Source organism: Zootermopsis nevadensis, unplaced genomic scaffold (genome assembly GCF_977971745.1).
Source record: "Zootermopsis nevadensis isolate Lab colony 2312 unplaced genomic scaffold, Znev_1.0 Znev_ptg000008l, whole genome shotgun sequence".
Classification (NCBI taxonomy): Eukaryota; Metazoa; Arthropoda; class Insecta; order Blattodea; family Termopsidae; genus Zootermopsis; species Zootermopsis nevadensis.
In genome coordinates, this window is record NW_028259140.1 from 15,222,969 (window position 1) to 15,246,263 (window position 23,295).

At 39.6% G+C, this 23,295-nt stretch overlaps 2 protein-coding genes across 5 annotated transcripts; one reads left to right on the top strand and one right to left on the bottom strand.

The window, feature by feature from the left end:
- Positions 1 to 334: 334 nt before the first annotated feature.
- Positions 335 to 14,954, top strand: LOC110834924 (protein mini spindles-like). Of its 3 annotated transcripts, none has more exons than XM_087345258.1 (11): positions 335 to 429; positions 1,415 to 1,565; positions 1,678 to 1,874; positions 2,452 to 2,572; positions 3,319 to 3,433; positions 7,966 to 8,046; positions 8,947 to 9,109; positions 9,761 to 9,930; positions 11,464 to 11,601; positions 11,693 to 11,839; positions 12,914 to 14,954. In XM_087345258.1, exons 7-11 carry the CDS (start codon positions 9,028 to 9,030, stop codon positions 13,001 to 13,003), a joined length of 627 nt encoding a protein of 208 aa, XP_087201384.1. In that variant the 5' UTR covers positions 335 to 429; positions 1,415 to 1,565; positions 1,678 to 1,874; positions 2,452 to 2,572; positions 3,319 to 3,433; positions 7,966 to 8,046; positions 8,947 to 9,027; the 3' UTR covers positions 13,004 to 14,954. The 3 variants fall into 3 exon arrangements, with proteins under 3 accessions (XP_087201384.1, XP_087201385.1, XP_087201383.1); XM_087345259.1 differs by having other exon boundaries at positions 3,322 to 3,433; XM_087345257.1 differs by lacking the exons at positions 335 to 429; positions 1,415 to 1,565; positions 1,678 to 1,874; positions 2,452 to 2,572; positions 3,319 to 3,433 and adding an exon at positions 6,234 to 6,744.
- LOC110834925 (cytoskeleton-associated protein 5) lies at positions 12,512 to 16,115 on the bottom strand. 2 transcript variants are annotated; one of them, XM_087345260.1, is made up of 4 exons: positions 15,923 to 16,115; positions 15,172 to 15,283; positions 13,095 to 13,298; positions 12,512 to 12,786 (listed from the first exon to the last, which is right to left on the bottom strand). In XM_087345260.1, exons 2-4 carry the CDS (start codon positions 15,178 to 15,180, stop codon positions 12,652 to 12,654), a joined length of 348 nt encoding a protein of 115 aa, XP_087201386.1. In that variant the 5' UTR covers positions 15,181 to 15,283; positions 15,923 to 16,115; the 3' UTR covers positions 12,512 to 12,651. The 2 variants fall into 2 exon arrangements, with proteins under 2 accessions (XP_087201386.1, XP_087201387.1); XM_087345261.1 differs by lacking the exon at positions 15,923 to 16,115 and adding an exon at positions 15,635 to 15,813.
- Positions 16,116 to 23,295: the final 7,180 nt, after the last annotated feature.

Here is a 23,295-nt window from a genome sequence, read left to right on the forward strand (position 1 = left end):
AATTTATTTTAGAGGGCAGAAATCAGTTAGGTAAAGCATAGAATACCAAACCCGTTTATGCCAATCTTTTATTTCTACAACTCAATACTACTGTAAGAATCCGCTGGTTCTCGGAACTGCCGACGTCGAACTCCCCAGTCTCTCGTACGTTAACTCTTCGGCTACGAGGCGTGTGGTATATTTTGATTCTGGTTCGACCACTTATGTCGATGCAATACGTAGTTTATTGGTTCGCTACTAGATTTCGTTGTGGCCAAGTTCGCAGAGAGTGAAAGGAAGTCAGAAGTTGGTAAGATTTGTTGCGTGATCTAGTCTTTGGAGTCTTGGAGGTGTGGTATGACTGGCGTATGAAGTTTATGTTTAGCGAGTTGTTAGTGTTTCGCCTTGTGGGGAGATATTTGCGTGATAAATGTATTTGAGTTCATAATGGCAAGTATTCAGTCTTAAAATGCCATAATGTAAGAATCATTGCTGTAAGTTTCTGTGTGCGAACAGTGATCTTCGTGGCTGTTATTAGGTTACGGAATAAGAGACTGGAAATTATGGGGTGTTCTCGTTAGTCGGTTGAGGTTGTGTCGATGATTAAATAGACGCCACGAGGCATTGATAAGTGACATTTATATACTCAGAAGTGTTTATTATTTGCGGGTTTGGTGCCTTGTACAGTTACTTGAAGAATTTCAATATGTTCACCTTGGAACGTGAAGTATGCTTGTTTAGCAATGCTGCATGTGTGGTGTGCCCCCAGAACAAAAGAACATATTCAATCAACTGTGTCATATGAATGCTGTTGGGTGGAGAAACGTGATAGTTAAAAGTGAATGCATTTTGTCTTCTGGGAATAGCTGAGAGAAGAAGCTTAATTGATCCTTGGGATTCTACTGAAGGGAAAGCTGTCTGTCATCTGACCAGCCCACTGCTTGCCAGGAAATCAGTGGAGTATGTTCAGTACACTTGGCAGGCTTACTTAATATCACAACAGGAAATTGGCTGTGATCACGAAGGGCACTCCTGTCTGCTACAGATTTATCTGTCTCAACTCGACGTGCATTGTGTTAAGTACATGAGCAATTTGATGTATTAGATGTGCTTGTCATGTGATAGAGTTAAGTCTGCCAAGAATATGTGGCACTATTTATCATTACAGTGCCGTTTGTAACTTGGTTGTTGTATTTCCTGGTGATCAGATTTCAAATATCACCATATTTGTGGAAAGAAGAAAGGCTTTAAAGCACAGTGAAACTAAAATCAGTGGCAACTGAAGTTGCATAGGACTGTTTTTTGTGTGTGTGTGCGCGCGCGCATGTGTGTGTGGGGGGGGGAAGGAGTGGCAGAGTTTTTAGTGAAAATTTTATGATGTGGTGTGGAATAATGTCAGCCCACATGTCTAATGTTTTTTTTGTTTTTTTTGCAGTTGATGGTGGGGGAGAAAAGAAAGTTTCCAGTATGAATCTGTGAGATAGGGAGGCTACTTTTTGTTTCACAGTCGTGACGTATATTAGAAGTGTTAACTTGTGAATGGGTTGGTAGTGAACATGACAAAATCTGTCTTGTGAAAATGGAAGGTGCGTGCTCATTGGCTAAGGTAGAAGTGTTAACTGTGTGTTCTTAGAGGAGTGTGATACATGTATGGTGGAATCTTTATTTCTTGAATGTGAATGTATTTCATCTTTCTAGGAGTAGCAGATTACAAGAAATAGAATGATCCTTCTGAGCGGCATGCTGTATGTAACCTGACCTTCATACAGCTTGCCATAGAAGCAGTAGCAACAGTTGGCAGACTGACTTGATATCAGAACAGGAAACCTGCTGGGAGCATGGAGGAACCCTTGTCCGCAAGGGATTCATCTCTGTCTGAACTTGGCATGTGTTGTGTAAGTACATGAGCATTAGGATGTATTTGATGTGCTTGTCTTATGAGAGAGTTCAGTCTGACCAATATTATATATGGTACTGTAAATGAATACAGTGGCATTTGTAACCGTGTTATATTTTGTGGTGCTCTTAATTCTAATAATGCCATATTTGTGAGAAAAAAGTGATTTTAATGGACAGTAAAAGTAAAATAATCAGCAGTAAGTAATCAGTGGCAACAGACGTTGCATGGGACCGATGTGATGTGTGTTTGGGAAGGAGTTGTAGAGTTTTTACGGACAGTATTACTATGTGGTGTGGAACTATGTTGAACAGAAATATTAAATTTTTTTAGGGACATATACATTCACATCATTCCCTAGAGTGCTGTGCTCACTTCAGGAGCTTCCACAGTTCTTCACGGAAACATTGTTGGTGCCGCGGCACATTCCTGCGCGCAGTCCATATCCCTTGTGTATTGAGGTTTTCAGATATGTTTATTGTGTAGTGTTGATGGATGTGGTTCCATACGTTCTGAAATCTGCTCGCCTTCTCAGTATTCAGTTACTGAAGTATGTATTTTCATTAATGTTCTAGGTCACCAGTCACACCACCGTCATGACTGTTACTTCGTTCTGTTCCCTTTGGATGTTCTGTTTGATGAGGCTGGGTTGAAGTACCAGAACGATATTGGCCGCGGTTGGATGAAATCTTACAGGTGTGTAAAACCTCTGTGTTGAGCGCCTGACACAAGATAGGGCGTTGGACCAACATTTCTCAAAGAGACAGCATATTAATTGGCTCACAAAATGCAGCTTATGTATAGAGCTACAATAACTGGATGTGATTGAGTGTGTCTGTCTGTTCATAAGAGGCACCAGTACAAGAAGTATGTAATCTAAATAATACAGGGTAGTGGGAAATAGGTTCTAACCACAACAAATTGCTCAAGTCCCACAATAAAAGTGAGTACAGATATGAAACTCCATTGTCAATGAATCACTTTACAAGTTACCAACCTTGTTGGCATAGTACACAAAGAACAAGGACTAACATTTGTACCCTTTGGAGAAAGATTCCTCGTTATTAATGTCCGAAACCAGCGCATTAAGGACACTGTCTTTTGACTTCATATCACAAGGAATATTAACTGGATAAATATTCAGAATATGTACCAAGTTGGAAGAGAAATACTTTTTCTGTCAAGCAACGGTAATGCTCTGACAGAGGCTGATTGCAAGTTGGATGTTTGGTGTTATGCGTTTAATCCCTCGTATGTCTATGAACAGGATCCCCCCCTCAATTTCAGATTAAATATTTGAATAAGCAGGAGGCACCCATTCCAAAAATAAGTTGGCATGAGATTTTTTCACATCAGACGACTTTGCCTCCAATGTCTATGAAAGTGGCCCCTTGAGATTCTAGATTTCACGTGCATCTTACACCTTTCCTGGTATATTGCAGCAGGAGTGCACCAGCACTAGGCAGACTGACGTCCGAGAGAAGACCACTTGTGTCCCTGATGGTTGGCCGTCCTGTTGCTGAGTGCGTACATGGAGAAGAGGACTGAATGCAGCATGTAAATTTTGTGTGCCTCTGGAGAGGTGGTGCAGTTTTCTGTTATTTAACCCATTCACAGGGGCTTGCTCTGTTGTGGTAATTGTGTTGCAGGTGTGATAGCAACTTAGATATAAATCATGTGAAATGGGTGTGTGTGTCCGTGTAAGGTGTGGATATTTTTGTAGGGGTGGATGTCTAGTTATGTGTGTAGGGTGTTCTAGGGAGTGTAGTAAAATAGTAAAAATGTCGGCCGCAATCACATTGCGTTAATAAGAGACTGCTTCATAGTGCGGTGACCAACACATCTTGGAATGAGAGAGTTTGTCATGTGCGAAAGGCTGTAAGTTTCAGGTACTCTTGGCTTTGGCCGCAGCTTGTCACCAAAGATGTGATTCCTCTTCCTGGAAAGAATATGGTATTTCCTTTTATCAGCTTCATCCCATTTCAAACTAATGCCACAGGAAGAACTTCAAAACGTCAGTCATTCTGAATCTGTTCGGAAGCAGATGCGGGGGGCTCTGCAGTTTCACTCGTTTAGGAAGTGCGGTGATGAAGATCTCTGGCATAGCTATACCGGACAGTTTTGATAATCGTGGATGTCCGTTCTCTGACGCAGGAGGACTTTAAAAGTGTGCTGACCACGCATTACTTAGTTTGTATTTTCTCTATGTAAATCTGTAAAGAGATGTCAAAGCGGGAGGTATTAAGTGTTGATTGCTGCATGTGCCAAAATGAAGTCTGACGAAGGGAAGTTCGTGTTCTTAAGTACAGTTACCAGTGGGCTTGGTCATTGGGTGTGTTATAGATGCTCGTGCAGTACAATCTGGTGGCAGAGAGGCTGTGTATTGGCGACATATGCAATAATCGTTTAATAGTGCTTCGTGCTAAGTTCGTTGAGCTGTAGTTTATGAAATCCGATCTATTTTCATAAATGATGGAAGATATTTAGGTTATGGAAATGTTTGGTAATTTGTGTCTTATAGGTGATGTTGGTCGGACTTTTCAAATGACGCAGCTCGCGAGTCGTCTATGCCCTCCTGCAAATTTAATTGTGAGAAATTATCGAGCAGGGAATATCCGTATTAGGTGTTGAGTGCTGCAAGTGCCAAAATGAAGTCTGACGAACTACAGACCTATTTCACTTCTGACAACATTTTCTAAAATTTTTGAGAAAGTTATATGCAAGAGAGTAAATAAATTTTTGAACTCAAACAACATCCTTGTCGAGGAGCAATTTGGATTTAAAAATAAAAATCTCAACAGAAAAGGCCCTATTTAGTTTCACAAATGAAATTGTATGTGCCCTTAACAATAAAATGCATGTGGGTGGAATATCTTGTGACCTAGCCAAGGCATTTGATTGTGTAAACCATGAAATATTACTAATGAAACTGAAATTTTATGGAATTCAAGGTATAGCAGGACAATGGTTTAAATCCTACCTAAATAATAGAAGGCAGAAAGAAGAAATTGAAAGCCCCCATACCAATCATAATACCTATTCAGAATGGGGTATCGTAAATCACGGAGTGCCACAAGGTTCAGTTCTTGGGCCCTTACTTTTCCTCATATATATAAATGACTTGCCAGCAACTGTGAACTCTATGTCCAAACCCATTCTTTTTGCTGATGATACAAGTATCATTATTGCACACCAAGAATTGATCTATCTTGAAAATATCATGAATGATGTCTTTGCCAACATAAACAAATAGTTTAGAGCTAACAAACTGGCACTAAATTTTGAAAAAACAAACTTCATAAAATTTGTTACTAAGCACAAGACATATCCTAAATTAAATATAAGTTTTGAAGAAAAATTAATTGTGGAAGTTGAAACAAACAAATTCCTTGGCTTACAAGTCGACAGTACCTTAAATTGGAAGAAACACATTGAGTATATTATTCCCAAATTAAGCTCTGCGTGCTTTGCCATGAGAACAGTCGTACCACTCATGACAATAGATACTTTAAAGCTAGTTTACTTTGCTTACTTTCACTCTGTATTGTCATATGGATTAATCTTTTGGGGAAATTCAACAGACAGTAATAAAGTTTTTTACATGCAAAAGAAAATAATTAGAATAATGGCAGGTGTCAAAAGCAGGGTTTCTTGCAGAAAATTATTCCGTAAATTTCATATACATCCACTTGAAAGTGAATTTATACTCTGCTTGCTGTCATTTGTGGTGGAAAACATGGATAAATTTAAAAGAAATACAGATGTACATAATTTAAATACAAGACGTAAACATGATCTATATGTGCCAAATGCTAACTTTACTAAATATCAGAAAGGAGTGTACTATACAGGTATCAAGTTGTTTAATAATCTTCCACCAACAATTAAAACTCTAAATTATGATATAAACGTATTCAAGCCTGCATTGAAATTATTTTTCATACTTGTATTGCAGAATCTGAAATTTATGTACATTGATATGTGAAATACGTTCTTGTACTTGTGTTGAAAGTTGTGAAGTGTATGTATATTGTATGAAATGACATGTTTTACATCCTTTGGTTGAGTCCTAAGAAGGATCTATGGAATGTAAATAAACTCTACTCTACTCTGACCTTGAGAGGATTGGCCATGAAATACTGCGTTGGTAAAATGGCAGCTCTCAGACTCTTAGGAATATAAGGTAGAATAATATAAGTGTGGATTGTGTTTCACCTGTCATTCTTGTAGGAATCATATAAGGTACTTAAAATTTTGCAAAATCTTTGCAGTTTCATTACATTGTTGGTATATTTATAAGAAATTCTAGAATATAATTTTGGATAGAAAGTGGGATCACGGGTTGGGAAAGTTGTGGCGGGAAGTGTTGCACCAAAGCCTGTCAAGAGACCAGCTACAGTAGGAGGTGCTGTACCACCAAAGAACACACCACAGAAAATAACAGCTTGGTTGTGTTCTGGCGGAAAGAGATCTTAGTCAAGAAGAAGTTGATGAAAGGGCATCTGCTATCTTCTCTGAAGAAATAATTTTAGGTCTGGGTGATGGGGACTGGAGAAATCGTCTGCCAGCTGTGGAACAGTTATTGCTTATATTCACGTGTAAAACGCATTGGTGGACCCCACTTAATGGTACCTGCACCTTGTCGTGGTGGTGGGGCTTGAGTACCTCAGTGATCCCAAGAGCTACTGATAGGGCCTCCCTAGCCAGATTGGTCGAGGGGGAGAGGTCAGACTAAGACAGGTACCCTGGTCCTCCAGGTTGGGGGTTGGTCGCAAGGCTAACAACCTTGCACCGTAAAAAGGAAGATCAAAGCCTCCGACAGAATGGAAGAGGGGAGTTGAGGAGGCCATAGAAGAAGAAGTGCCAATGTAAGAAAATTTAGTTTTGTTGACGTGTGAGTATAGTGTGCACAGTGATTGGAGCTTGTGGTAAATTTGAGAGTTTGCTGTGTTGAGCAAGGGGATAGGTAATAATGTGTGTAAATTTGGGGTTGGGTATTCATTATGAACTTGGATTGGCTTGCAAAAATCTCAAGCCCAGTAGATGACTGTTACAGGTGATAGGTAGTCTGGTTCGATACATGTGACAGTTACCCTATGTCGAGAGTTGTCAGGTTTCAGTCCTATTGACATGTGATGAGGTTAGCAGCAGTTATGTAAATATCAGGACCAGTAGCAGGGATAGAATGAAATTGCAGGGATGACTGTATTTATAATTTTATTCAAAATCTGCAGTGCAAGAATTATGATTTAGTATAGGAAGCAGTAAGAGAAACATTTTAAAACGTTGTATATAAATAATAGCAAATTTTTTTTTTCACTTTCTGACTTTCTGGTTTCAAAATTGGCGCTAATTGGACCTGTGCAAATCGAGGTAAACAGAATTCATTTCATTTTTTGTGATCTGTAACTTGGTTGTGTTTTCGATGAGGCATGTGTGAAATCAGATTGTACATTTTGGGTCAAGACAAAGATTGGAGTTTTACTTTTCACTATTGTTCTCTCTGTAGATGTTTTGTGGCCACATTTTAAAGTTAACAAAGTGCTGTAAAATTCTGTTGTAAGAGGTGGAATTTTTCCCCCACATGTAATTAAAAGAAGTCAGACGTCATTCCATATGTTTGGAAATATAATTGCGATGTCAGTTTTGGGAGCAGTTTAAAAGGAGTCACTGACATTGAGATGTGGGCTCTGAATTCTGTTTTGTACGTGAAAAGTTGGTAAATTAGCATAACCAGCGCACAAAGTACACCATACAAAATGCAACCGAACCCAACAAAGTACTTAGTTTTCCTGTCCCTCCAAGTGAATTGTGGGATAGCACCTTAAATTTGGTCATGACCACTTCCTTCCACATCCTCTCATTTGACGCTTATAATCCGAGATACTGAAAGAGTCGTTAAATAAACTGTAAATCAGGTCATTCTTTATCCTCCTCCAAACTCTTCTCTTATGTCTGCTCGCTTTCCTTGCTTACTTGTCGCCCCAGAGATTAGTTTTTTCAACGCTCCCATTGGGTATAATAGCATGAAGATTATTGAATTGCATTGCCACCAATTTTTGTGATGAGTGCTTTCTGTTTCCTTACAGCATGCTGGATTAGCCCCTGCCGATATAAGTCGTCATATCACACGTGATCTTCTGTTAAAACTGAAACAAACAGACTGAAAAGTAAGCATGCTCCTCTTTTGTATTTTTCTTTTTGGCGTTAGGTTTCTCACATACTGATGTTTTTTTACAGGAAGGTTTGTCTTTTGGTCCAGGATAATGTGATATATTAATTTATTTATTTTAAATTTTAGATTGGATTGTTCCTTACGGTAATCTACTTTGTCCCCTTGTACAGTAACCATTAGAAGTCTTCCCAAAACATTTACTATTCAATGCTAATAAAAGAAACACTTTGAAAGAGGAAGAGCTAATTTTGAATGCTTTCACTTTCCTTCCAAATTATCCAAGTGATAATCACAAACACTTTAAATATTATAGTTAAACTAGTTTGTGTAAGCTTGCATTAAGCCAGATTTATTTGGAAATTTAAAAAGTAGTAAATTTGTATTTTGTAACTTTTTCTGCTTTAATTCCTGAGATAGCTTAAGAATGCAAATTGCAGTGTGAAATGGAAGACATTATGTTACAGTTAAACTGTGTAAAGGATATATAAACTAGTGACAAAAACTACCATCTTTTTTGTATCCAGGAGCGGAAGAAGGCGTTGCAGGCGGTGGCAAATATTTTGCATGACAATAAATTGATATCAAACAACTTGGGCAATGAAACAAGAAACCACATTACATTACCAGCTGTAGAAAAGTTTGTCCTGACACAAACGAGAACGTAGACCAGTGGCAGGAGAATGTTTATGTCTGGGCTAGCATTCAAATTTATGATTTTGAGTTCAGTTTCTTTATCTGTGACATCATTATCAGTTATTACCATGAAGAGAGTTTAGTATAAATTGGCAGCATAATAATCTCGGAAATGCAGTTAAAATTCTGATAATGTAAGGAACTTTCACTGTGTCAAAGATTGTATTTAAAGACTTCTAAAGAAACTATTGACCCATTTCAGCCTGAGATCCGTTCTGCTGCAACGGATTGTGTCAATGCTTGGGGTCAGCAGTGCGGATTTAAGGAGTTCTTTCGTGGTAATATGATTGAATATGCCCTTAAGAGAGGAAGCCCAACCCTGCGAATAGAACTTTGGGCATGGCTTACAGAAATACTTGCCACATGTAAGTATATAAAATTGAATATCTGGACATTGTATTCATGATAATGAGTCAGACACATGTTCAGGTACATCAGATGCTTTTACAGATAGTTACATGTGGAACTGGGATAGCTCAGTCTGACTGGCTTTGGGCTTGGCAACTAGGGTTTGATTACCATGCCCACTCCTCTACCTCAGAAATAAAGTGGCCAGGAATGACGCTAACTACTCACATCCATCTGCTGCCATGGAATGAGTGGTGTTTAATTAAGTATCAGGGATGTGTTGATTTTAATTTTAGTTTCAAAATATAGTCGCTTTGTGGAGGCCTGGGTTTACTCCCAGTGCAGTCCATGTGGGATTTGTGGACAAAGTGGTACTGGGACGGATTTGTCTGAGGCTGGCTCTGGTGTCCACCCTACCTCCTATTAGATGGGTTTCAGGTGGTCCTTTCCCTGGAGTTAAAGTGTGGTGCCGACCTCTCACCCCCATCTAGTGCTGAGGTCAAGAATGAGTAGGAGTTATACCTCATCTGGTCGCCACAAGGACCTTCAAAACTTGCCTCTGTGGTGGCTTTACTTTCTGCAGTACAACTGATCTTTATTTGGTCTCAGTATGAGATCAATTTTGTGACATTAGAGGTGACTAATTTGAAGCTGATTTATTTTTTCAGTGCCACCCAGGTCTATCCCCAAGAGAAAATTGGTGACGTATCTGCCACACTTGTATGCAGATTTGGAGTATCGTAATGCAAATGTGAGGAAAAATGCCGAGGAGGCTATCGTTCCATTTATGATACGCTTGGGACATGAGACAATGGCCGAAGCCTCAGAGGAATTGAAAGCAAGTGTTTGTGACAATTAAATATTTTACTCTAAGATCTGTTTATCCATTCTGACTTTGTGGAAGTTCTTGCGAAAGTTTTGCCAGACCTAGTTGCAGATTGACATTTGAGAAGCAAGTGTGCGTTTGCTGAGCGCTTGAGTGGTGATTAGGCTTATGTTAATTTTATTACTTTGTTAAATTGCCAAATATGTACAGTCAAACCTCGGTTTACGAACTTAATTCGTTCCTGAAGGTCATTCGCAAACCGAAATGTTCGTAAGCCGAAACTGTTTTCCCCATAGGAATTAATATAAAATGGATTAATCCGTTCCTGGACCCCAGATGATTGCTTATTTAAAATTTTACAACAGTACTTTGTTCTTAACACAAAATCAATGGAAACCATTAAATCTATCACAAAAAAGATAATCACAACACTAAGCAGATCAAATATAGATGAAAACGTAATTTAGTTATGGAGGAGAGTTGACGGCGTAAGTGGAAGGTGGTGAGGAAGTGAAATGTTATTGTTTGGAAGGGGATTCTTTTTCTTTTTTCTGTCTCTTGGCACCACTCGACTCTGCATCAGACTCACTGGGCCTCTGTCTCACTAAAAAGTTGTCCAGTGTGATTTGTTTTTGTCTACGTTTTAAAATGTTTCTAAAGTGACACGTGGCATTATCATTGAAAATGTTTATGCTGCGGCTTGCTACTGCTTTATCGGGGTGATATCGTTCCACGAAACTTTGCACCTCACCCCATTTTGCACAAATTTCACGGATCAAAGAAGTAGGAACATCCTCCCTTCCTTCCTTCCTTCCTTCACAATCGTCTTTTGTAGCTGCTTCTGTAGTTGTTCCAGTTCTTCCGTGCTGAGTTCATCTTTATGGTCCTCCAGTAACTCCTCCACATCTTCATTGTTAACTTCCAAGCCCATGTTTTTGCCTAGAGACACAATATCATCAATAACAGCAGAATCTTCAATGTCAAAGCCCTCAAAGTCTCTGCCTGCAACACATTCGGGCCACAATTTCCTCCAGGCTGTATTCATGGTCCTGTAAGTCACTTGCTGCCAGGCTTTGTCAACGAGAGTTAAGCAATGAAGAATATTAAAATGGTGTTTCCAAAAGTCTCTTGAGTGTTAATTCTTCTTCTGCGAATACTGCCGACGCTGATACTCCCAGCTTATCACTCCACGATGTTGACGGCTTGTGTGTTCGTAACGCGAGACACAGTACGTCATCCGAGACGCTTTGTGTTCGGAAAATTTGTTCGTAAACTGAATTGTTCGTGAACCGAGGTTTGACTGTATGGCTGTCTGCAGGGTGGTATAGGTTCAGAGTTGGCCACTGTTAACATTGTACATCTGCATATAGCTTCACGATGTGCATGGGCGTATGGCAGCTACCTTTACCTCTTTTTAATCTCTAATCCCGTTGAAATTTGATAACATTTAAGTGTAATAAGTGATCTTAGTACCTAATTGGTATGTAACCAGCCAATAAATTCCTTGTTTGTGGATTTGTTAGTGATGTGATATTTTGTTAACAGCCTGGCTCTCGCGATGTTGTGATCGCAGCCCTTGACAACGCAGGAGCGTCTGCTGGTGTTGTTGATGATGATACATCACCTCTTCTTCAGAGCAACGACTTAAAAAACCAGCGCGTAATTGATGAGCAAAACCAGAAGGTATTTTTATAACGCTGTTCACAAATTTGCTGGCATAAAATAAAAGATTACAAATTATAGATTTACATTCTGCCATGTGGCATTTTTTCAGGTTCCAAAGTGGGACTTCACATACGTAAGAGAACAATTTGTGGATTTACTGAAAGCTCAAATGACAGATGCAAATCAGACACTATTGGCAAATATGTTTGATTCAGACTTTCAATCGCATCTTAAAGCCATTGATGCACTAAGAGAGGTAAGTAAGGCTTCATCATAAGTGTGAAATTTGACATTGCAGTATTTGAGGAACTTAAAGGTGTTATCATCCAGTTCTGGCTGTAAAATATGAGATTGCTCGTTTATTATTGACTGCGGTCACCTGTGTCACATATTGGACGATATGTAAAATTGTGTGGTCTGTAAATATTATGGAAGATCTTTCATTAAAATGTGAAGTTTTATTATTTACTGTGAAAACATGATATATGCGAGGGGCAATTAAAAACATCCTGGAATTGTGATATAGCACTGTAATGGTAGGACATATGGCAATGCTTACCTAATCACCTTCAAAGTAGGACCCTTGTGCGAGCGCACACACACACTTGCTCCATCGATCCTGCATTGTTGGAAGCACTGGCGGAAGGCTTCGTTTGGAATCTTCCGGAGTTCGACTTGATGTCCTCCACGGTTGCGAAACGCATCCCCTTGAGGCCCATTTTCAGAGTAGGGAACAGCCAGAAGTCACTCGGAGCGAGATCCGGAGAGTATGGTGGTTGGGTGATGACGGGAATGCTTTTCTCAGCGAGGAATTGCTGCACAACCAGCGATGTGTGTTATTGTGTTAAATCAGATAATGAAAGAACTAATTTAACAATAAAGAGACAAAAATATCTTACATAAGGTCAGAAAAAAATTGACCCCTGCATGAAAACTGATTTTTCACTTAAAGAACAAAGGAAAATGCTTAAGTGCATATATTTTAAGAAAATTTCAGAACATTTTCGGTTTTCTAGTTTAGGTCACTTTTACGACTTGGGCACAAATTATGACCCTTTACTTAAAATATTACTCACCAGCGCGCGCTGTTGCATTTTGGCTTGACTTCAAACTTTTCATCATAATTGCAAAAAAATTTTCAGCTGGATACACCAGTTTGATAAGGCTGAGCAGTTCTCGGACAGTATCCGTACGATCTCCAATCTATAAATACCAAAAGAATGCTCCATTTTGGAAGAAGTGCATAAAATAAACATGTAATGGGGAAGTCATATCTGTTCATTTGCATATCCATGGATTTCATTTCTGACAAACTAAAAATGGATTTCAGCAAAATTCAGTGCTGGCGTCGCTACACCAAGAGCCGACGACATTGGTTAATATCACCTACCATACACGAAGTTCAATCAGATTTGTGTGATCTTAAAAACAATTACTAAACTGCAAGCTGAAGCTGTAGGAATGTAAAAATTTTCCAGAAGATAATTTAAACAAATTACTGAACGTCTCACCTTCGGAATCAGATACGGAACGAAGCATGATGCCTCATAATCAGACAACACATATTCTCGTGGAATCAATTCGGTAAAAACAGCCCGCAAATATGTCAGTCCTTCTAACAAAACTGACGTCTTTGTGTTAAAGAATCGCAGCGAGAACCATTTCAATATGAGATCCAAATTGGCAACTGTTCCATTTCTGTTACTGTCCAAGTCCTGAAATTCAAATGGAGCAACATCACTGCAATAAACTTTCAAATGCTAAACAATTTAAAAATTAATTTTATGCACAAAGTTATTTAATCACCCATTTAAAACTGTACACATAAAAATGTGGAATTCAGGATGGCACACGGCCAATAAGTTGTAAGGAAAGACAGGTTTTTCATCAACTGTACATTTTTACCTCTGCTCCACAAGACAAATGTAAAGACACTTCATTCTGAACATGAAGTTCATCACCCTGAGATTGCCACAAGCTACACTAGGTGAAATAGTCGAGTGGATGTTTTCTTAGTGAAAAGTACCAAGAATCTAGTTCCTCATGAGTATGGATCCTGTACAGTGGCAAAGCAAGCTTCTTGCATGGCACAACAGATACGTAGGGCAGTCAAAAAGTTCCCGGAATTCCCGTTTGAGAAAAGTACGCAGGACCCGACGTTTCTCACGAAGATCATCACTGGTGATGAGTAATGGGTGTTCGCCTACGACCCGCAGATGAAGATGCAGTCATCTGAGTGGCACACAGCGTCATATCCCCGACCAAAGAATTGCAAAGAGTTTTTCAGGTGGATACACTTGTTCAATCTGCCTGAGCAGTGCTTGGACAGTATCCGTACGATCTCCAATCTATAAATACCAAAAGAATGCTCCATTTTGGAGCCACCACACTTTAACTCCAGGGAAAGGACCACCTGAAACCCATCTAATAGGAGGTAGGGTGGACCTACCCAGCAACTGCTATGTTAACGTTGCTGTCAATGATAAGCTCTGAGAGAGCCGGAGGCAGATTGCCCAAGTTGTCTGATATAAAGTTATTCTCATTCAAAATATTCTGCACCTCCTGCAACGCCACCTTCCGCTCCTGGATACAAAAAAGATGGTAGTTTTTGTCACTGGTTTATATATCCTTTACACAGTTTAACTGTAACATAATGTCTTCAGCATCTACCCTACGGATCTCTGCATTAGGCCTGGTTTTCCCGACAGCGGAATACTGCACTCTGGTATGGCTTAATAGCCCACATGTCCATAAATTAGACTCAGCTCAACAATACAATGAGGACTATAACAGGCTGCCTCAGAACAAGCCCCACCCACTGGCTACCAATACTGAGCAGAATTCTACCACCAGCAATACGTAGACAAGATGCCTTGTTACGTGAATTTAAGAAACTGCAAAGAAATTCTAACCTCCCAGTTCACGACGACATCCCTCATCTTAATCTCGAAAGACTGAGATCCAGGCGACCCCCAATAGTTACTGCAGAATGCCTTCAAGCTGGCAATTTTAAAAGCAAAATTGCCTGGGCAGCAAAACAGCCATAGAAACCCTCAGAAGTTACCAACGGGACAAGACCTCCCTCGACAAACATGGAAAACCCTCAACAGAATCCGCATTGGCCGACGCCCTTAACAAATGGGGAAAACTTTAAACAGCCGACTGTGACTGTGGTGCGAGTCATCAGAACGTCAAACATATTGTACAGGATCGCCACCTGAGCATTTCCACCAGAACTTGAATGGATTGCCAATCTTATAGTACTGTATTCTAGTATAGTATTATTATATTTGTAATGTTCATCATATTCTTGTATTTCATGTGTTGTAATATAGCCTTAAGATAAATAAATCATGGCCTTAAAAGACTGATTTCTCTCACTGACATTATTTACTGCTAATGCAAACACATGCCGTCTGTTACTCGAGATTGTACTCAAAAGAAAATACCAAAGTACCAAATCACCTCTGATACAATTACCTGAAAAATTTTCAGTAAACCAAAGAGAAAACTGTAGTGTGAGGAAATCATTAGTTTATTGAACTCTTTACTACGAACAATTATTCTGATCACAAGGAACATTCTAACCTTCTCCATCCCCAGCTGCTTCGGCAGCCATCTTGGCCTGCTTCTGTTGCTGCGACATGAGGTAACGAATGGCCAAGACAGTCTCGTCTTTCACTTTTTCAAATTCTGACACCTGTATTGGAGAAAACAAAGTATCTACCTAATTAAAAATACGTAATGAACATGTTAAAACAATATACAAAGTCAACATTTAGGGTATCCTCTATATATTACAGAGAATGGGTAGTAAATTAAAAGATGTATATTTAATAACATAGCCCCGATGATAAAGGCAGCAAGAACCTTTGAAGTGGTGGCAAACGTCTACCGGACTACATGACGCTACAACCTAGAAGACGGCTATCTTCATGTGTACAGTGCTCAACATGGTTTGAAGAAGGAGCATCAATATGTCAGGAAGGATTGGAAAATAACTGGTATGAAGTATTCAAAGACAAAAAACAAACTAAACTTAAATCCGTACCTCAAATAAATGCTTCTCTTTCTGCTGAAACTAAATTCTGGAACCCTGGTCTTAAAAGGCAAAATGCTGATGTTGAGAATAGTCAACATAACCTTCATGCTGAACATAAACCAGACCATTACAGGTGGTGATGGAAGATTATTCAGATGATGTAAAAATCGTACTGCGTTTATGTCAAACCTCTCCCACCTATCTCATCTGTCAAAGTTAGCCGCTTGATCTTAACACTGTACCATTTCTAAAACAGAAAAATCATTCATGTTCTCAAGGTATGAGAATAACGCTTACCTGAAATGTATTAAGAGATTTAAGTTGGGGTTTTAGAGCATCACCGATCCACCTATAAATTTCAGTCACCAAAGTTTTCCCTTCTTCTCTTACACGTTCATCTCTGTCTTTTATTAATGGTTTTATCTTTACAACCTTTGAGCCAAAAGTCCTGCAAAGAAAGTGTCGGACGTATTATTAGTGTTATGTAAAGTACAACAACGCACGAGGAAGACTTTCACACGCATCCCTTTGGATTACAAAGACCGGCGTCAAATACAGGGACCGTAACATTGTAAAAACACAACCGAGTAAAATCAATTCCTTCGTCGGTAATTAGATTAGTTGATGAATTTGCATAACTGCAGTTCTGCAGCAATTAATGTGAGAAAATATGTAGTTACCATCACTGTTATTTTGTGATGCCATATCAGCTGTCAAGGTTATTGCTGGAACAACATATATGATAACGTGGGAGAGATGTGGAGTTGAAATGTTAAAGATAGGAGGACAGAAGAAATCCAAAAGAATCACAGAATTATCCCACGTTTATTACAAACAGACAGTCCCATTAAGAAAGAACACATGGTAAAGTGGAATTACTTACTGAAAGGGATTGGGGGGTGGGGGGAAGCTGAAAGATACTATCACGTGTAACATCCTTCAAGAATAAAGAAACTGAGATCCTGTGTAACTGCTGAGACAAGCTGAAACAATGTTTGGATTTTTATGTTCTATTCCTTTCAGAAGTTCCTCCTGAACAGCTTCAAATTTCTCTTTTCCTATGAGAGTAATCTGAACAGCCAGTTGCCTTGTTCTTGCTTTTGGTGCAGCAAAACACTTGGAAATAATTCCAGGCATCACTTTTCCAACAGTTCTGTAACCAAACAAAAACAAAATGCTCAACTCATTACCACACACACAAAGTATGATGATCAAACACTCTGTAAGTTTCTTTAAGAAAGGAAAATAGGCTGAAAATCATACAGAATAAAGAAATATTTTATTATTATACGCTGCATCTATGTGTACTCTATTGAAATGTATTAAATGAAATTAAATTCGTGGCGTAACAGCTCCAGAGAGCCAAAGCCTCACGTTCACATGCCTAAGCAGAGGTGAACGATCATCCAACCAGATACAGGATGACGTGTGGTCAGCACGACGAACCCCCAGCCATTGCTGGCTTTCCTGACCGGATTGTAGCTCCCCAATTTCTTCACGATCCTGAGTTGGCACCGGTCCCATACACCGGTCGAAAGCTCATGAGAAAATTTCTCCCCCGAGACTCGAACCCGCGCGCATTCCGTCCGAAGCACGATGCCTCAGACCGCGCGGCTATGGCGTTGGACATTGAAATGCATATTCTTGTGTTTTCTAGTGAAATGTTCAGGCATCTAACAAATTGCATTTTGATTAGTGAATTAAGTAAACATTCGCTAACCCCCACCCATAATCCTCGAAAGAAATGGGCTCTTCAAAATATCTCTACTTTTATGTTTATGTAATCTGTTGCATCAAAAAAAGAGTTCCCACTCCCTCACAAAGGCAGACTGTGAAGAATAATATACACAGCAGATGTACACCGAAGGTTGCTTAGGATAATATTTGGACCTAAGTGTAAAGGAAAGGTAGAAGGTTGGATGAAACTGCATACTAGGATTTATACTTCATAAAATATTATCAGGAGGATGTAACATTAATGGAGATGACAAGAAATTTATATAAAATGTTGGTTGAAAGAACTCAAAGGTAGAGCCCACTTGAAGACTTATTTATGGATGGGACAATTTTATTTGAATGGATCTTAGGGTAATGGTTGCGGGGTTTAAACCACATTCAGTTGGTTCAGGACAGAAAAGACTGTATTTGGCGCACCCTTTGGGCATTACGAATATAATCGCTTATGTTTTGGTTTATGCGATGTTTCAGTCCCTGATGGACAAAGTATTGGGAGGTCTACTGCTACATAGATGACTTGATTTTCAGTTCTACTCCTGAAAAGTACGCGAAAAGGCTAGAAAGAAAGACCCATGGCCTGTGCTTCTGGACAGTTACACGAACACGAACAGATATTGAGCTCTAGTGAATTAGAACTTTTAGCTCTTGTGTGGGCCACACGTCACTTCCGAAGCTATCTGTATGGTCGTAGCCCGATCTGACTATCGAGTATTATCTAAAGAAATTCTCAGACACCAACTCCCGGTTACTGAGATGGTCTCTCAGATTAGCGGAGTTTGACTTCACAGCAGAATTCCACCCAGGAAAGTTTATGCAGCTTGTAGACGCCCTAAGTCGACACATCGTGACCCTGAAAAACGACCCCTTGAGTCGGGAAAACATGGCGACAGGTTTTGTCAGATTGTCTGTAGAAATAGCTTTGACAAAGGTCAGTTTTATCTTGACAAAGATGGCTTACTACATCGGCGAGCGGGAGGTCATTGCCCCGATCAGGTGGTAATACCACGTGGGTTAGTAAATGACGTCATAGCCTGGAATCGCAGTCACACCCAGGACAGAACAGGACTCTGAAGCCACGGATGAAGCGAGCGATACGATCCCATGTCAGACCGACCGACGGTAACACGGCCATGAGAATAAAGTCCCAGTGGGAGACCCGGAAGAGGCGAGGGAGCCATCTCAAGCATGCGCCGTGGATCATAAAGCATCAAGGATTGGACTGCGAGACGCGGGATCAACATTTGTAGATCAACGATCACGCAGGTTATGAACTGGCCGTGACACCGAATGAGACTCGAGTCCATGCCTACCGATTCGCGTAGCTAATGAAGAATCCCTGAGACAACCCATCAAAACGCCGAAATATCCCACCAGCTTCGTCACTCTCCAAGATGGGACGCAGTGTGCTACCAGCCACGTCGTAGCGGACGCCGAGATGTACGCGACAGACATTAAGGTGGCTCATAAATCCTTTGAAAGTGTGACAAAGTTCAAATACTTGGGAAAAACAAAAACGATTCAATGAGGAATTTAGGAGGAGATTAAATTCCGGAAATGCTTGCTACTTCTCTGTTCAAAATATTTTGTCTTCCCGTCTGATTTCTAAGAACCTGAAAATTAAAGTATACAAAACAATAATCTTGCCTGTTGATTTGTATGGGTGTGAAACATGGTCAATTTCATTGACATTACTGTGCTAAAAATTTCGGGCACAAACCTGGGTCCACATTTTCGCGTTCCGCTGTTATGTTATGGCAGTGCGCGTCAGTGTGGACCCGGCTTTAAGAGGCCGAGAAGTGAAAATGAAACTTCAAGATAAAAAGAAGAAGATGACAGAGCTAAGACTCGAGAATAAGTGTCCATATCCAGAAATTCATTCCGTATCGAGCGTATTTTATTAGCCACGTGATCTAATTAGAGGTTTGTGGAGACTATTACCGATTGGGTACAAGGATGCTTTGTGGGGTGGAGTTATTTTAACACGTGCTCGTGGCTGATTTTCAAAAGACATGCGTAATTTAGAATTTAAAAAGAGCCGGTTATTTCGACAGGCTTCTGCACGCTGTCAGAACTTTCGTTCACTGTTTAACGTTCAAATACTTCAAGCAAACTTTTTAAATTTTGGGACTTTACTGAGTTACGACGTAACTGACCATGAGTGCCAAATGCAACGTGCGTGTTATTTCAACAATTTTAGCGTTCCTGAATTTTTTGTCACAGTAAACTTACTAAAACTGCAGCTGTGGTATCTTGCTTGGTGACACACCCTATGCGACTCCACACCCTCCACCCCCCCCCCATTTAAAAGAAGGTTGAGGTGAAACAGGGTTTTTCATGTTATTGTTGTTGAAATAACATTCAATATGACACTCCTTTTTCGATCTTTACTTTTTATGTATGAGGGGATGGTTATTCATGTAACAAATGCTTCGAACCCCCTCTGAGCTTAAGATTAAAGCAGGGAAGATCTCTATCTATCCACCTGTCTTTATTATCCAGAGTTTCCGCATAAAACACAGTAACTAAGTACAACAGCAGAGCATACAGGCTTCGATTCAAACCAGTAACCTGCCGAGTACGAACCCCATTCCACACCCCCCAGCGCCCAAGCCGCGCGTCGCTGCCTGACCTTACCCGTAGCAGCAAGACAGAGCCTTCACTGTCTTAGTGTGTTCGTTGCTTGTGTTCTCAGCGTCAATAACAAATATAATGCTCCCTGCGCTGTGATCTAATAGGGCAAACCACGGAAGTCTAGAATACTTTTCCAGAAGTCAGATTTCTTGAACAGCCCAGCGACTATTACATTGTCAAGAAGCATTCTGTTCTCTAGTTTGTTTCGCAGTCAAATCTAGAGCTCATAACGTGACGAAAACAGTCCTAATGTATTTGAATACATTTATACAAAGACTGAATAATGGCTACAGAATTTCATGAAGCTAAACCTACGATGGCTCAATTTTGTGGGCCCTCAGATTTTAACTGGGAAACTTGGATGTTTTCAAGTTAATGTATGTTCAATAATTCTCTTGTGTTTTGATTATTTACGACGCGAAACTTGGTCAGTGGCATTTATGCAGTGTCAAAAACGCCTACATTTTGCGTTTTGGACGAATGCTTTTGTGCTGAAAAGCTTGAAACATTGGGTACTCGGTTAGTAACAGCGGAGGGATACATAGTGACATAGCGTGGGAACCGTGGCGCGCCATTTGCTTGTCTGGTCTGTGACGTCACTTATCCCAGGTTAAAATTTATATAATTTTATGTGTGTCGAACTTTAAAACCCAAATAATAGGCGTACTAAATATATTTAGTGACGTCTGCACTTATTATTTTGATCATTAAATGCCGTCCGTTTGTTAGATTTAGCTTGAACCGTCACAGGATGTCAGGTGGGGTGACATCTTACGGGCGAAATCGCTCTTCATTTTTTTAATCGCGTAGCATCAGAGAGCCATTAGCCTTCGTAAGGGTGAGACGTGAGCCTGCCTGCAATCTATCTTGGCCTACAGCGTACGAATCTGGTATTGTAGAACAAGCAACTAGTGTTTATAAGTTGTATTAAATAGTTTACGTGAAATTAATTGTGATTTCGTATTAATAGAAACAAATTAAATGTTCTCGGACACGTCCAAAAGCTACTTCACTTTAGTTTGTATAGTTGGACAAAAAGTAGTTCGTGGTGTATGCAAATCAGGTCGTGTGAAACAATGAAGAAGTGTTCGCTAAAAACGTCGTAACAGTTTCGTGATTTGAAATAACTTCGACTTTGATTTCACGTTGCTCGGTCAAGAATTGCAAAATCATTATTCACGATATTCTTTCCAACATGGAAAATTACGTGCGAAGTTGGTAGCCATTATGGCGTCTTTTTGCTATGCAGAAATATTAAATATTCAAGTCATTCAGAAATGAAGAACTTTTCCAAAACATTAAATTTGTTTGCCGACTTTTGAGCACGTACACAAAATTACTGCTGATCAGTGGCTTCGTAAACCGCATGGCCTATAAGAACTGTACCGACTACACATTAATATGAATAATTAAATAGTTGCGAAAGTAGCAGACATTTTGATTTTTTCGAGTGTTTTATTTTTTCGCCAACATGAATATTCAGGCTGATCTGAATCATATTACATATTAATAATGAATGAGTTCTGCAAAGTTTCTAGAAGTTTGTCTTCAAAATTCTGGCGAACGTTTGGGAATCAAATTAACTGTTGATTGTCATTCTTATGATTTAGTCTAAAAAATTCAGTGGTCCCATTGTAAAGTTATTGTCATATTTTTATGCAAATAATTTGAAATGCACTTAAATAATTATTGTGATAATATTATGTCAGTTCGGTTTCATATAATTTGATGAGTACATTTCAGTCAAATAGGGTTACGATGCACTCAGATGTCATTGCTAATATTAAATAGTTTTGTTTTCATATTTATAATCAGCTATTTACATGTGACATTACCGTAAAATGACCTCGCTCGGCTCACTGCTTGTTGCATCCGGAAGGCTCTCGGATAGATTCCCGAGCTGGAACAGAAGGTTTCGTGTTTTTATCCAGTTTCTCAGCGCATAACTAGTCACTGTGTCTTATATTATACTTTATTTTCGAAGCTGCATAAGGATGTGAGCACTAATGTACCAAAGTTAAGTCGTGGGCAATTCTTTTGCTGATCCTGGGATTTGGGATTCGTGCAATAGAATGACGGACAATTGTCTTCCTGTGATTAAATGAAAAAGTTAATTACACTTGAGAAATGTGAAATTCATTTCTTAGGATGTCTGCACCATTCCACCCCTTCAAACTACGTTACATTTTATCTTTACGTCGACAAGTTAAATGATTTGTTACATCTTTGCAGCTTTTCCTGTATTCTCGTGTAAAATATTCCCATTATCCCTAGAGTCAGGAATTCTTTCACTATTTCATTTTCCAGGATAGGAAACCAGCGGCGTGTCTCATAAACACTTTTCATCTCCTAGTAATCTCCCGTCGTTTGTTCTACTTAGGCTACGAAGTCTAAACTGCAGTGCGTTTAAAAAGTTCGGTTCATTGTGTTCAGGATTTGTACAAAACTTGAAACATGTTCGCCTGCACCAACAAATTATTCCCCATTATAGCCAAGGTTGTTGGGTAGTGACTGAGTAAGAGCAGTAACTGTCAAATCCGCTGACGTCACGTAAATTAAACATTGATATAAAATTATTTGATGGCAGACTCCACACACGAATCGTACAAATTATCGTTCTTTCTGCATGACTAACTCACTAATAAACCTAATAATTCTTTCCTTCTGTGTGCATGGTCGGCGAACACTAACTTTCCGTGATTTGTACGTTCACGTGTGCGCCCTGTCATCTGTTGCTTCTTTGAATGTAGACAAATTTTAAAGAATGAACTTCAATCGAAATCATGACAGTAAATAAATGGGACTAAAGGCGTCCCCACACACAAATTCAAGGAATATTATAAAGAGTAGTATGATAATATTAAAAATGTCGCTAAATATGTTACGTGTGATGGGTAGTTGGACAGAACCTTCTATTTAAGGTGTTTTGTTACCACAGTGAAGTTTGCAAATGTTGAACACAGCTTCCATATCCGGTGACATTTCTCGTGCGTTTCATCAATAAGAGCTCTTAATTAATTTACATCTCGACGCTGAGGCTCTCTGTCCCTGTTCCAGCTTTCGATTCTCTTCCACGTTTTCATACATTACAACGTTTTCGGGAAATTCACTGCCACAAAAGAACACGGAAGTTCATTCTCGTCACCAGAAAAACCGAAATTCTACTCCTAGTCCGAACCATTTAACTTAAATTCGGATCTTAACTCCGTTTTAATAATATTCTCCTCCACTCCGAGGCCCCTTAGCTCGTGTCACGTGTTTCCGTGTCAAAGTTTTGTGCTAGGATTCAAATTACTTGGGCG

Bases quoted from the DNA above. Each gene is read 5' to 3' on its own strand.
- LOC110834924 (XM_087345258.1), top strand. From the start codon at position 9,028: ATGATTGAATATGCCCTTAAGAGAGGAAGCCCAACCCTGCGAATAGAA. The intron at 9,931-11,463 runs GCAAGTGTTTGT...TTTTGTTAACAG, and splicing joins AAGCCTCAGAGGAATTGAAA to CCTGGCTCTCGCGATGTTGT. The intron at 11,840-12,913 runs GTAAGTAAGGCT...AATGGATTTCAG, and splicing joins CCATTGATGCACTAAGAGAG to CAAAATTCAGTGCTGGCGTC.
- LOC110834925 (XM_087345260.1), bottom strand. The intron at 12,787-13,094 runs GTGAGACGTTCA...TGGTATTTATAG, and splicing joins TTCCGTATCTGATTCCGAAG to ATTGGAGATCGTACGGATAC.